The 14,067-nt window shown below is 49.0% G+C and overlaps 1 protein-coding gene and 1 long non-coding RNA gene across 4 annotated transcripts in view; one reads left to right on the top strand and one right to left on the bottom strand.

Moving 5' to 3' along the window:
• GLRX3 (glutaredoxin 3) overlaps window positions 1-206 on the bottom strand; it is a 36,884-nt gene extending 36,678 nt beyond the window's left edge. For all 3 annotated transcript variants that reach the window (XR_005793761.1, XM_040486807.1, XM_040486808.1), the window contains exon 1: window positions 74-206. Coding sequence is in view for 2 of the 3 variants with exons in the window: in XM_040486807.1 (XP_040342741.1) it covers window positions 74-162 (89 nt within the window). In the remaining variant the exon portion in view is untranslated. The remainder of the gene's footprint in view (window positions 1-73) is intronic.
• Window positions 207-311: 105 nt separating this feature from the next.
• LOC121037397 (uncharacterized) lies at window positions 312-5,470 on the top strand. The gene is made up of 3 exons (XR_005793760.1): window positions 312-503; window positions 3,402-3,589; window positions 4,386-5,470. It is a non-coding gene; the product is annotated as an uncharacterized LOC121037397 (long non-coding RNA).
• Window positions 5,471-14,067: the final 8,597 nt, after the last annotated feature.

Here is a 14,067-nt window from a genome sequence, read left to right as displayed (position 1 = left end):
GCCGCCGGCCGCCGCCCGGGAGGCCGCCCCCCGCGTGCGTCCCCTCAGCCCCGCCGCCCGCCGCCCCGCTTACTTGGCTGTGAGGCGCAGCAGCTCCTCAAACTGTCGGGTTGAACCGACCTCCACCACAGCCGCCGCCGCCTCGGCCGCCCCCGCCGCCATGCTGCAGCCGCCAGACAAGAGCAATCGAGCGCGGGCGGCCGGCGGGGGCGGGGCCTCCGGGCGACTGCGCGCGGAAGCCCCGCCCCCGGGCCGCCCCGGGCCTGCGCTTGGGGCGAGCACGGAACCGGGGGCGGAGCTTCCGGGGGAGCGCCAGCTCGCCTGACCCGCGTGCTCCTGGCATCGCGGACGCCCGCCTCGCTGGGCACCCGCTCCCGGAGGCTCCGCCCCTTCCAGACAGTTCTACAGCAGCCGGGAGGAGGGTGTGTGCGCGACTGCAGGTGAAGTCAGGTCTGGACGTCCCACAGGATAGCATTTTAATCTAAAATGAAATTAACTAAAAGGTGCGGATGGAATGGGATAGATGTTACTGAAAATGGAAAATTACATTATTTAAAATGCAATGGGAGCCATGAGGAACTGTTTTGTATCCTGACTGTAGTTACACATGCAAACCTAAACATGAAATTGCATAGGACAAAATACACACACAAATGAATTCCAGTAAAACTCGGGAATCTGAAGAAAAGGGGCGGATTGTGTGATCATGGACATCCCGGTTGTGGTTTTGTACTATGGTTTTTTGCAAGATGTCCTCTTTGGGGGAGAAGGTACACAGGATCTCTCTGTATTATTTCTTAGAACTGCACGTGGCACAAAATTATTTTACAATGAAAAAAAGTTTTTTAAATAAAACCTAGAGATTACTATGCAAAAATGCAATAGAAGGAGGGGAACCCCATGTTGCAAAACAGGGTGTATACTCCCATGGCCATTTTTAAAAAGTTTTTTTATGTTTATTTTTGAGAGAGAGAGAGAGAGAGAGAGAGAGAGAGAACTCCAACAGGCTTCATGCTGTCAACGCAGAGCTGGACGCAGGGCTCGAACCCACAAACCATAAGCTCATGACCTGAGCCAAAATCCAGAATCCAACACTTATCTGACTGAGCCACTCAGGTACCCCACTCTGATGGCCATATTAAACAGGAATATAAGAAATTAAATGACATAACTACCTATAGCTGAACACAGCATAGAAAAAGTTCTTCAGAAGGATGTGCCCCAAAGTGTTAGGAGAGCTTGCCCCCGCAAAAGAGCAGAGTGAAAGGGAAGACCTTCATTTTTTACGTTATGTACTTCTTAGTGTCATTTGCATTTTTTCAAAGAACATGGACTGTCTTTGTAATTTTAAAAATAATGAAATTGTAATGCACAAGGGAAATGTGCAATAGTGATTCTTTTTCAAAAAGCAGTAGTAATCACCCCTTCTGAATGTGGCTGTTTTAAAAATCCCTATTTCCCCTTTAAATGGAATTTGCTGATAGTAGCACACACCAGCTACAGAACATGCTCTCTACTTACAAAAAAAAAAAGGAAAACTCCCAGATTACGTCACCACTTGTCACTCATGCTCTTTCTGCCGCTATCACCATCGACATAGTGAGTGATAGACATTAGACACAGGCATAATGGTTAGCAGCTGACCTCTGAGCTTTAAAATGCTCTGACTTTGGGGGCACCTGGCTGGCTCAGTTGGTGGAGTGTCCAACTCTTGATTTTGACTCAGGTCATGATCCCAGGGTCGTGGGATTGAGCCCAGAGTTGGACTCCGTGCTGAGCGTGGAGCCTGCTTGGGATTCTCTGTCTCTCTCCCCTGCTGGCTCGCTCTCTCTCTCTCTCTCTCTCAAATAAAAAAATAAAATGCTCTGACTTTGGCAACAAAAGACCACTCCCCTCAGCCCTGAGCCCAAGCCACATGTGGGAGGCTGTTGCATCTGAGTTACAGGTACTTAAGCATATATACACGTATAAAGTGCTTGTCAGCCTTCCAAAGCCCTCACAAAAGAGTCTGTATCACTCAGTGCTCCTCCGGCTGCTGAGGTGAAAACATCACCACCTACCTACACTTCATAGCTAAGGAAACACCCAGACCCGTGGCAGGGAAGGACCAACACCAAGATCACACTAGGCCTTCTCTTTACACCTCCTGCCCGTCTCGTGTACCCCACTGCACCCCATCCCTCCCCTGTGAGTACGCTGTGAGTACGCTGTCGTCTCTAAGCTTGTTGCACCCAAAGGGGAAAGCTCATTATCCTATTAAACTGGTTTGGCCCATTACAGAATACTCTGGACTTGGCTTTCCCTCCAGCCCGTTAGTGTGGAAGAGCGTAAAAACACAGGAAAGCAGTATACTGGGGCTGTTTTCGGCCTATGTACCGATGTGTGTTCATCCCAGGCACTGACCTTCCCCTGACCCCATACAGAAGCATCATTTAGCCATGTTCTATTCCCTCCCGGCGCCCCCTTAGGGAAGCCAGTGACATTTCACCTTAAGTGTCCCCTGAGCAGGGGCCTCTCCCGGGCTCCCAGACCCTGCTCAGTCAGGAACCAGGCACAGCTCAGCTCTCCTGGGACAGTGGCCCAGCCCTGAAAAGGACAGGACAGTTAGGTTTCTCCACGGGTGCTGTGCTGCGTCTCAGGGACCTGCAGCACAGGGATCTGGAGGCCGGGACCCCGCGTTGTGAAGTCTTGGCCTGGGAGAACCAAAGCTCCAGACAGAGCTGCGGGAGGCCTTCCTGGCAGCAAAGCAGCCCCCCCCCCCACCCTGCATCTGTGAATGGACCCCATTTTAAAGAGGGGTGAGTGTGAGAGAGAGACTGAGGGGTCATTATTTTTCCAGGTAACGACAGCTAACATTAACTGCTCCTAAGTAGGCAAGGAAATATTTTCGCCCTGCATTTTTAATGACACATCATTCCTTCCTGGGGCCAAGTGTCACTTACTCCCTGGCAGGGCACAGTGCTGAGGAGCTAGGCAGACACAAATAAGTCATGGCGGACAGGAATGCCTGGTCACCCTAGGTGAGGACTTGGAATTAAGTCCCCACCTGGAGGGGGTTTCTGTAAACCTCACCCCAAGGATCTGAGAGACACAGGAGTCCTGGGGTGGGGGGAGGGCGGGGAGAGAACGAACCAGCGTTTTTAATGGGCAAGGCATGGCATTAAAAAGTGTTGTTATTCAAGTAAAATGGCCAATGTTTCCTTTCTTTTAAGAGAGACTCTTAAATTCCAATTACTCCGCCCCCAAAGACCAGTTGAGAATAACCCCAACTGGAGGGAATTAATTTCCTTAGGAATTTCACTGTTACAAGATTAATGGAGCCCCCCTGCAGAGAAACAGTAAAACTGTAAGTACAGTAGATTTGCACCTGAAGGATACATATTTTAATTTCTGTTCTCAAGCTGCGATAACATCTTCTGGAGCTACTATAAAAAGCATAAATGAGCACCCGCATGTCTGCTGAGAACTTGCTAACACGGAGCTTCCCGGGAAGAGTCTGCACCTGGCTGGGGACGCCCAGGAGCCTTCAGCTGCAGGGTTCATGCTCTGTCCACACGTGCTGGTGGCCAAGGATCATGATCAGGGCACAGTGAGACCACCCCAGGACGCAGAGCTGGGAAGGGCCCAAACAACACACCTGGAAGGGAGCCCTGACTAGTCGGAGTTGGAGGTGACCAAAATCCAGAGTAGAATCCTTGGACCAAATTCTGCTAAATGGACCCTAATCCCCCTGCCCCAGCCCTGCCCACTCACCTTGGCATCCTGACACCACCCTCCTGAGAGACCGCAGGGCCGGATGCAAAATGTAGAGGGTCTGCATCCTGCCCTCCGGAGCCCTCTGGGGACCTTCACCCCACCGTCCATCAGCTTTGGTGGCCCCAAGAATGGGCCCTGGGGCAGGTGTCTCACAAACCACGTTGAAATATACCAGCAGTTGGGATGCCCCAACTGTCCCCGATAACCAGGGATTATCCCAATGGAGAAGTGGAAACAGGCTGTCGACCCTTAGGAGCCCAGACCTTGATCTCCGACCAGTCGGCCAATTTTCTGTGTTCCTTTCCCTACTAGAAACTGCTTTTATTGGAAGAACTCTATGTATATGCTGGCTATAAAGGTTGTTTATGCTGTCATAGCTAGATTTTTATTGGTTGTATTTTTGCTGCACTTGCTTGAAAAATAATTATTTTCAAAGAAAAGAAGAATTACATATCCAGTAAACTAAATAAGACTCATGTTTATTAGGGACCTCTGACAGCTCCTCAAACGTGAAAAAAGATTTCAAAGCAGTGAATGGACAATTTATGTGCAAGTTTATTTGTAAAACAGATTTCAAGACATACTTCATCTTGGCTGTGCCAATAAAAATACATTCCATTTCTTTTCAGAAATGTGTGTTATCTGATGGTTCCACAGCAATCCAGTTTCTCCTAAGATACGACTATGCAGGTAAGCATGTACCCAATAACCTAATCTAGAATTGGGATGAAGCTTTTGGGGTTGCTACCCACGAAAAAAATATGAACGTACCTCATAAGGTGCCCTGCAGAAGAAATGTATTTATAAGAAATGTAGTCCACGAATCTTAATCCAATTCATTGCGATCTCCAAAAACACTTTAGCCAGATAATTTTTAAATTAATTTTTAATTCCCTGCAGTGTATCACCGTCCTGAGAGGTGACAGCCCGTTTTCCATCCCTGGCATAAATTCTTATCTCTCTTCCACCGAGGACCAGACGGGGTGGCCGGAACCAGCTGCAGAACCAGTCTCCGGGCGGTAGGTGGCATTAGCCACCTCCTCAGGCTGGGGAAGGAGCATCCTTTGTTGAGTGGTTTCTTTATTCAACCTAGAGAGGCCAGAATTCAGATTGGCCTCAAATACTGATTCTGAGTCTGTAGAGGCTCTGCTGATCCACCAAATGGGTACTTTTTTCCCCAACCTGCCAACTTCTAGTACCTTCTCCTGCCCTTCTCAGCACTTGACATCCTGTGACATTTACCAAGTCTGAACTGTGCTGTGAAGGCGTGTCAGTATGGGGCTGGGGGAAGGGTGGTGGTGAGGACAACTCCGCACGTTGTCACTACACGCACACTTGCACGTGCGTGTTTGTTTACCTGAAGGTCCAGGTCCCGGGGTGTGATCATTGCAGATACAGGACACTTGGTTGGCCATGAGTGTTTGTGATCGCTGTGTGTGTTTCTATGCAGCTGCTCGTTGTCTTGCATCAACCTTTCACAGGGAGACCGTATTGCGTGCGTGCCCATGACTCTGTCTTCTCTAAGTCCTTTTGGTGCTAATTCTCTGCTCCTGGTTATAATTCCTGCATCGGTTTTGAGGAACTAAGGACACAGATGAACTTGACTTGGTGTCACAAACCAGATCCCTTGTCAATCAGAAGTCATTCTTAAGAGAGCTGAGAAGTTTTAGGGGCGCCCGGGTGGCTCTGTCGGTTGAGCGTCCGGCTTCAGCTCAGGTCACAACCTCACAGTTCACGAGTTTGAGCCCCGCGTCGGGCTCTGTGCTGACAGCTCAGAGCCTGGAGCCTGCCTCAGATTCTGTGTCTTCCTCTCTCTCTCTCCCTCCCCCACTTGTGCTCGCTCTCTATCTCTCTCTCTCTCTCTCTCAAAATAAACATTAAAAAAAATCTTTAACAGAGCTGAGAAGTTTTAACCAGGGAAGCACCTTCAGGCTGTGTGGCCCCAACAGCTCACGTCTCCACAGGGACCCTTACAGACCCTGGTTCTCCATCCATGTTGTCTCACTTGAATGCATGGGCCTTTGTCCCGCTGACCTTGGCGCCCTCTCACAGTCTGCTCTGGCACGGAGAGGTCGCCACACGGAGTGGACACCTGGAGTGTCCAGTAGGCACTATGAGTGAAGCTGGCCCTTCCTGTCTGTGGAAGGGATTCAGGGCACAGAGGTCTGGGAAACACTGCAAACACACACATTCCTTGGAGACACAGCTCAGCGACCCACCGCTAACAGCCAATCATCGGTTCTCGGTGCACAGCAGAGGCCATCCCAACCCGGGAAGCTGACTGGTTCGACTTTGGTTAAATCAACGACAACAGTAGTCTTACACTTGCCTAAATTCCTCGAAAGTCCACCACACCCACAACAGCTTCCTGCACAGGGGCAGGACTAAGGTAGGCCAGGATTTTTATTTTAATCCTCTGGAATCTGTCTTCTTGAACCTTTTCCAGAGTTGCTGTGTGAACGTTGGCCCAGCGCCACGGCGCCCCCGCTGGAGTCCAGTGGGCAGGATAGGGCAAAATGCATGACGTTCAAGGCACCTCTACTCAGCCAGCTCAGGAGCCTCTGTGCCCTTTCCCAGTAGCTGCCCTCCAGGAAGTTCAGGGGCAATGTCAGGGATTTGGCAAAATACTAACTCTTGGTGCTGGGAACAAATTTGGATTTGCTTCAAATCCAGAAAGGATTCTCAGTTCAGATGGTCTCCAAACTGGCTCACTCATTTCGGGTTTTCACGGTTGGGGCGGTTTTCCTGTAGAATAGCTGCTGCCTTCAAATTCCTTGCTCTGGGGGCACCTGGGTGGCTCAGTGGGTTAAGCATCCAACTTCAGCTCAGGTCATGCACGATCTTGCGGTTGGTGCGTTCAAGTCCTGAGTTGGGCTTTGTGCTGACAGCTCAGAGCCTGGAATCTGCTTCAGATTCTGTGTGTCTGTCTCTACCCCTCTTTCACTTGCATTCTCTCTCTCTCTCTCTCTCTCTCTCTCTCTCTCTCTCAAAAATAAACATTAGGGAAAAAAATTCCTTCCTCCAGAACCGAACAAACAAGAAAGGAGAAAAAAGAGCAAACCACTGATTTTTTAAAAAGTTTATTTATTTATTTTGGCAGAGAGAGAGAAAGAGAGCACGGGGAGGGGCAGAAAGAGAGAATCCTAAGCAGGCTCCACACTGTCAGCTCAGAGCCCAACGTGGGGCTCAAACCCATGAACCATAAGATCATGATCTGAGCTGAAATCAAGAGCCAGACGCTTCACTGACCGAGCCCCCCAAGGTGTCCGGCAAACCACTGATTTTTAAATGATGCCTGGGTCCTATTGCTCTGTAGCATGTATATAAAATAAATGAGTCACTATTTCACATTCTCATGACAAAGTAGCTGAAGTTTAGACCTCCATGGATGTGTCCCTTCCATCAGAGTAAAGCAAAACTTGGTGGTAACTCCATTATTAGCCTACGTTTAAGTTAGTATCTATTATTCACTCACTCACATGAAATACGCCTTATTGTAATCGAAAGAAGTATCTCACTTAAAAATGTCAATGCTAACATTCCCTTTTGACTTTCCAACCATTCTTTCTTTCCTCAGTTCAATGAGTAGTCGGAGATGGAGGGGAAGAGTCCCCTTCCTATGTGAAGAGGCAAATGTGTGGGACCCTGGAAGGGTCTGAGGGAGAGGTGGGTCCCACAGACCCCACAGGAAGGCTCTGGCAGGTGCTGAGCCCAGCAGGTGGGGCTGGATCGCCCCAGGGCCTGTGGTGGGAGAGGCAAAGAGCCTCCTGGTTCAGCGAGGTCTCCGCCAGCCAGCAGCCCAAGCCCCTCCGTGTGGGAAGCCCGGCTGGGCCCCCGTTCCATCCTGCTGTGTTTTACTCCTATCGTCCTGGACCCTCCCGCCTTCTTACCAGCCTGGCACGGACCAGGAGGGATGCTTTCCGCCGTTTGGATGAAATCCTAATTTTCTAGCTTTCCATGCATTTTTGGTCCCTGAATCACAAGCAGTGACTGGTCCCCTCTTCATGATGCACAGTGGGTTTCCGGCCACTCACTTTTCTCCCCGCTTGAATCATCCTTCCTTACCCAGGACCGAGTTTTTATTGACCATCCCTATATTTACCCTGCAGAAATATGTCCTTTTATGATGGGGCATAAATATGAAATGGCAGTGTTCTGGGACACCTGGCCACTGACACGGCAGAAGGAAGCCGGATTCCCGAAGACTCCCCAGGCCTGATCATATCCTTAGAGAGAATGTTCTAAGGGCCGGCCGCACAAATCTTTAACACTATTTAGCAATCTCTTTGGAGGGGGTTTGTCTCTTCTTTACCTGAGCTGTAGTATATGAGCTTGCACATCTTTGCTTTTCTTTTATAATTTCAAATTATATATAGTCAGGAAATATTGCATTCACTGGCAATCAATTTATTTTGATTGATAAAAAGGGGTTAATAAAACCCCCCTTAGAAATAACAAGAAGGGAAACAGTAATATATCTTTTGTGGTGGCTTCTTTGGCGGTGCATAAAGAGAGCAAGGTTCTTTACTTCTCCCCGATAAGTCTTCTCCTTTATTTTCTATACCTAGTGAGTCATTTATAATCCTTATTATTTCCAACCCACACACAGCCATATTTCCACATGCAGGGGTCCTCCTTACTATGTTGTGAGAGCCAAGAGGCCCAAACACCCTATCATTTATATGAAAATACATGCCAAAAATGGATTATCAAACATAACCAATGTGACTTCATACACTTGCAAATAAAAAAAATTTAGGATGAAATATAAAACATCGTGCTAAAATCTCAATCTATTGTTGAAAACACAGCATAGCATAGAAAGTACACCTGTGTCTGGCATTCGACAAATATTACCGAGTGATTAGAAGCAGAGAGAGGTCAGAAGGAGACCCAATTAGTCCCTCCATTCAAACATAAAGCTATTATTGATTTTAGGCGGCACAGTTGTGGTTTATTAATATTTTTATTTATTTACGGCGCCTGTGAAGAAAATGCAAAACGACGGACCATAAAAAGCTTGCCTTCTGTACGTAACAAGTGTTTACACGGACGTTATGGGATGGGTTGGGGCGCACACATCGTGTGCTATGTCATCTCATGTATGTCTCTAATTTGTACTTGTCACAAAGTCTTTCGGTATTTTTAAAAAAATTTTTGTAATGTTTATTTTTGACAGAGAGAGAGAGAGACAGAGACAGAGCATGAGTGGGGGAGGGGCAGAGAGAGAGGGAGACACAGAATCTGAAGCAGGCTCCAGGCACAGAGCCCAATGTGGGGCTCGAACTCAAGAACCTTGAGATCATGACTTGAGCCGAAGTCGGATGCTCAACCGACTGAGCCACCCAGGTGCCCCCAAAGTCTTTCAGTATTAAATAATCAGCTGCTGCTGGTCATTCCCAAAGAGTACACTTACAGTGTCAGGAAATAATGTAGGGAGCTGGCTTAGGTCAGAGACGTCTCCACGGAGAGATAGCATTTTGAAAGGTGAAACGTGCTGGGCTGTGTTTGGCCTCAACGAACTCTTCCTGGAGCATTATCAAGATCGCATGTAGAAGAATCTTATACCGACTCTTTCCATAAAGGAAAATATAGCCCGGACTAAAATGGCATTGAACAAACCGTGACCCTCGGGGAAACAAACGTCTCCCTTCCAGAGAGAGACGTGTGTGTGCCTCAGATTCGGATCCTCTGGGGATGAAGCAGTCTGTCCGCAGGGCGAGGGCCTCACCAGCTGCTGAAGACCAAGGCTAACGATGCGAGCCCAGAGACAGCAGAGCTTGCGTTCCCACTCACCAGCCCAGCGAGAAGAGAGGTCCGTACCGCTAGCAGCCCAGAGGCCAGAGGGCAGGGCACCCTCCTGAAGGCCCCCCTGGCTGTGGCTGGAGCCGATGCCTCACAGATAACGGTGCTGCACTCATTCATTCACCGGCCTTGCCCTGAGTACCCGCCCTGGGCCCTGCCCGCGCTGGGAGCTGGGGACACAGATAAACATGCTCACGGAGCTTCCAGAGAGTGGCAGGCCGGACCCTGAGTTCATGGACCACAGACCTACTCCCGCTCAGAGAACCTTCCACGTTCCAGGCAACGGAATGTTTTGGAATGAGTGAGCGGGCGGGCAAGCGAGCCTCAGTTTCCCCATCAGCGCGTGAAGCGCTGCCCTTCCAGTCCTGACTTGGCGCTGTGTCTCAAGGTGGTCTCACTTGTCGGCTGGCTTCTCGTCATGATGGAAAGGAAAGCACCATGCTGAGGCTTTCGTAGGCAGCACACGTTCCACGTTAACTCGCCAATAAAGGGCATGCGTCGTATGCCAGCTTGGTGCAGAAAACATTGGAGTCGGGGTCCCCTGGCACGGGTTACTTGGCCAGTCCAGACGGGCCCACGTGGGAAGATACAGACAGCATGCCAGACAGAGGGTGGCTCCTGTGGAGGACCGCAGGGCCGTCAGAGCCACGGAAGGGAGGTCCCATGGGTGAGCCGGACGTTGGCTGGACCTTGAGCCCTGAGGTGAAAGAGAGAGGTGGGAAGAGAGAGGCCAGACAGGCACAGGGCTCCTGGTCAGGGAAGGCAGCGGGCGGACACAGGCCGCTAGGTGAGGCCGTACCCAGGAAGGCAGAGATGGGCCGGTTCTCAGGGAGGAGAAGGCCCTTGACCGCCCACGCCTGGGCAGGAGCCACTTCCGGCACAGAGGGGAGTGTGCAGAATAGACTACTCGTGCCGGCGCACAACAGACGGTCACCTCGCGAGGGCTGATGCCGGTTCCGCGCTTTCCAGCAGGGCGCCTGCAAACTCGGCCTGTGAGACGAAGGCCCTTGGGGCCAACGGCAGACCTGAGCTGTTGCTGGTGCTTGTTTGCTGGGGTGAGCAAACTTGCCCGGTTTCCAGCAAGACCTGCAGCCTAATCGGGAGGCTCTCCACAGGCAGGAAGGGCTACGGGGCAGCAAAACTGGTGAGAGGTCCCAACGGAGCTGTGAGGGAATTCGGGTCGGCCAGCCGGTCCTCCCGCAGCCCTGGGCTCCACAGGTAAGGCCTCGGAGCCTGTTTCTGGTATCTGAACACAAAGACACCCCTGCCGTGGCTTCACTGACACCAGGGACGCGAAGCTGACGGCTCCAGCTCCGACGCCTGATGGACGGCAGGCCCAGTCCCAGCCAGTGGGGAACCAGCCCTCGGTGGGGCCTACGGGACGTCGGTCGGCAAGAAGGAAAACTGACCCCTGAGCTGAGTGTCCTGGAGGACTGGAGTCAGGCCACGGCTGAGGTGCGTGTAGGTGGCTGCTCTAGGTCAGTGGGTCACCTTGGCCTCTCTGAGGAGGGGCGGGACCGCCAACATCTGAACAAGAAGAAGCAAGTTGTTGCAGAGCAGGGGGAAGTGTTTCCAGGCAAAGATGATGACCCTTATCACTATGATAGTGTCTAAAAGCTGAGAACTTCAAAGAAAGAAAGGTATCCTTATGCTTGTGCCCAAAGAAAGTGCTGAGAATTTCTTTCAATAAGAGGGCAAGAAGGAAAAGAAGGGGCATTCATTAAACACCTACTGTGTGCCAGTCTCCGTACTGGAGGTTGTGGATGTATTGTCTCTTTCACATCCCAACAAGAAGAGGTAGCAAGTTTTAAAAGAAGTCGTTGGAGGGGCGCCTGGGTGGCCCAGTCGGTTAAGCGTCTGACTTCAGCCAGGTCACGATCTCGCGGTCCGTGAGTTCGAGCCCCGCGTCAGGCTCTGGGCTGATGGCTCGGAGCCTGGAGCCTGTTTCCGATTCTGTGTCTCCCTCTCTCTCTGCCCCTCCCCCGTTCATGCTCTGTCTCTCCCCGTCCCAAAAATAATAAATTAAAAAAACGTTGAAAAAAAAATTAAAAAAAAAAAAGTCGTTGGAGAGTGAAAGGGGGGTGTTTAAGTTCATGAAAAACTAGTCCTAGCTTTGCAAAAGTCGAACAGAACTGTCACTCATCCCCCTCCCTACAACACACGTGCAATCTCCCTTGACCGGGCTGAGCTGTACCTGGTTTCCGAGGCCATCTGCAGGCTACTCTTTGAAGCTCCCTCTTTCCTGGAAGGCAGGTGACAGGAGCGGGCTATTTCATTCCTATTGTACAGATGAGGAAACTGAGGCTTAGAAATGAATGCTTGCCCCGGTGAACATCACTAGTTAGGTTTGACAGCCATATGCCAGCTGAACCTCCAGAAACCGCCTGGACTCCGAATGGTCCAGGGCTCAGATGGGGACAGACTAGAGATGGTCGGGCAGCTACAGTGACCGAGTACCGCACATCAGGCTCGCCACCGTGCAGACGGTATCTCGCGGAAGACGCACAGGACCGCGCTGACGCAGACATCGCTATTAACACCCCGAACTTCTACACTGAGAGGGGCAGGGGGTGAGAGGTTAAAGCAGCTCGCTTGGGAGCTGGACATCGGCAGGGTGGAACCGGACCTCAGGTCACCTGAGAGCCGTTTCCCTGGAAGGTGGTGTGCAAGGGATGGTAAATGGTGTGCAGAGAAATGCTTTTCTTTTAATATTTAATGTATTCATTTATTTGTGGTAAATAATTAATATTTATTGTGGTAAAATATACGTAAAATTCACCATGTTAAACATTTTTTTCTTATTAAAGACTTCTTGGCATTTTATTTTATTTATTTATTTATTTCTGTCTGTCTTACCTTTTTTTTTAGTTTAAATTCAAGTTCATTAACATACCGTGTAGTATTGGCTTCAGGAGTAGAGCCCAGTGATTCATCTCTTAACATATGACACCCAGGGCTCATCCCAACAAGTGTCCTCCTTAATGCCCATCACCCATCTAGCCCATCCCCCTCCCACTTCCCCTCCAGCAACCCTCAGTTTGTTCTCTGTGTTTAAGAGTCTCTTATGGTTTGCCTCCCTCTCTGTTTTTATCTTATTTGTTCCTTCTCTTCCCCTATGTTCACCTGTTTTGTCTCTCAAATTCCACATGTGAGTGAAATCATGTATTTGTCCTTCTCTGATTGACTTGTTTCGCTTAGCATAATACACTCTAGTTCCATCCACATTGTTGCAAATGGCAAGATTTCATTCTTTTTGATTGCCAAGTTATACTCCATTGTATATACGTACCACATTTTCTTTACCTATTCATCAGTCAATGGACATTTGGGCTCTTTCCATACTTTGACTATTGTTGATAGCACTGCTATAAACACTGGGGTGCATGTGCCCCTTTGAATCAGCATTTTTGCATCCTTTGGATAAATACCTAGTAGTGCCATTGCTGGGTCATAGGGTAATTCATTTTGAACATTTTTAAGTGTAGAGTTCAATGGTATTAAGTGACCATCACCACCATCCATGTCTGGAACTCTTCACGCCTTCCCAAAGTGAAAGTCTATACCCATTAAACCCTAACTCCCCATTCTCCTCCCCAGCCCCTGGAAACCACCATTCTATCTGTCTCTAGGAGTTTGATTTTTCCAGTATTTCCTGTAACTGGAATTATACTTTATCCTTTTGTGACTGCCTTATTTCATTTCACATAACGCCCTCAGGGTTCCATGTCGTAGCTGGCGTCTGAATTTCTTTCCTTTCCTTAAGGCAGAATGATATTCCACTGTATGGATGGACCGCGTTTTACTTATCCATTCATCTGTCTATGAACACTTAGGTTCTTTCCATCTTTTGGCTACTGGGTCTAGTGTGCAATGAACATGGGCATTCGAGCTCCATGCTTTCAGCTATTTTGTGTTAGACACCCACAAGTAGGGTTGTGGATCATAATTTTATTCTTAATATTTTGAAGAAATGTCATACTGTTTTTAGTAGGGCTGCACCATTTTGTAGTCTCCCCAGCAACGCTCAAGGGTCCTCACTTCTCCACATTCTGGTCAACACTTGTTTTCTTACAATGCACCTCCTAATGGATGTGAGGTGGTATCTCAATGTGGATTTGATTTGTATTTCCCTAATGAGTAGTTGATGTTGTGCATCGTTTCATGTGGTTATTGGCTGTTTGGAATCATCCTTGGAGAGATGTCTATTCAAGTCCTTTGTCCATTTTTTAATCAGGTTCTTTCCCTGATGTTGAGTTGTAGACATTCTTTATGTAGTCTAGGTATTAACTGCTTATCAGAGACGTGATTTACAAATATTTAGTCCATTTTTGGGGTTGCCTTATCACTGTATTAATAGTGTTATTTGATGCACGTAAGTTTTTAATTTTGATATAGTCCAATTTATCCATTTTTGTTGTTGCTGTTGACTATGCTTTTGATGTCATATGCAAGAATCCAACGTCCTGAGAATTTTCCAGTTTTTTTTTCCTAATAACTAATGTATTT

This window comes from Herpailurus yagouaroundi, unplaced genomic scaffold (genome assembly GCF_014898765.1).
Source record: "Herpailurus yagouaroundi ecotype Mexico unplaced genomic scaffold, PumYag 163, whole genome shotgun sequence".
Lineage (NCBI taxonomy): Eukaryota > Metazoa > Chordata > Mammalia > Carnivora > Felidae > Herpailurus > Herpailurus yagouaroundi.
Note: the sequence above shows the minus strand (reverse complement) of the source record. Positions and strands in the feature narration are given on the sequence as shown.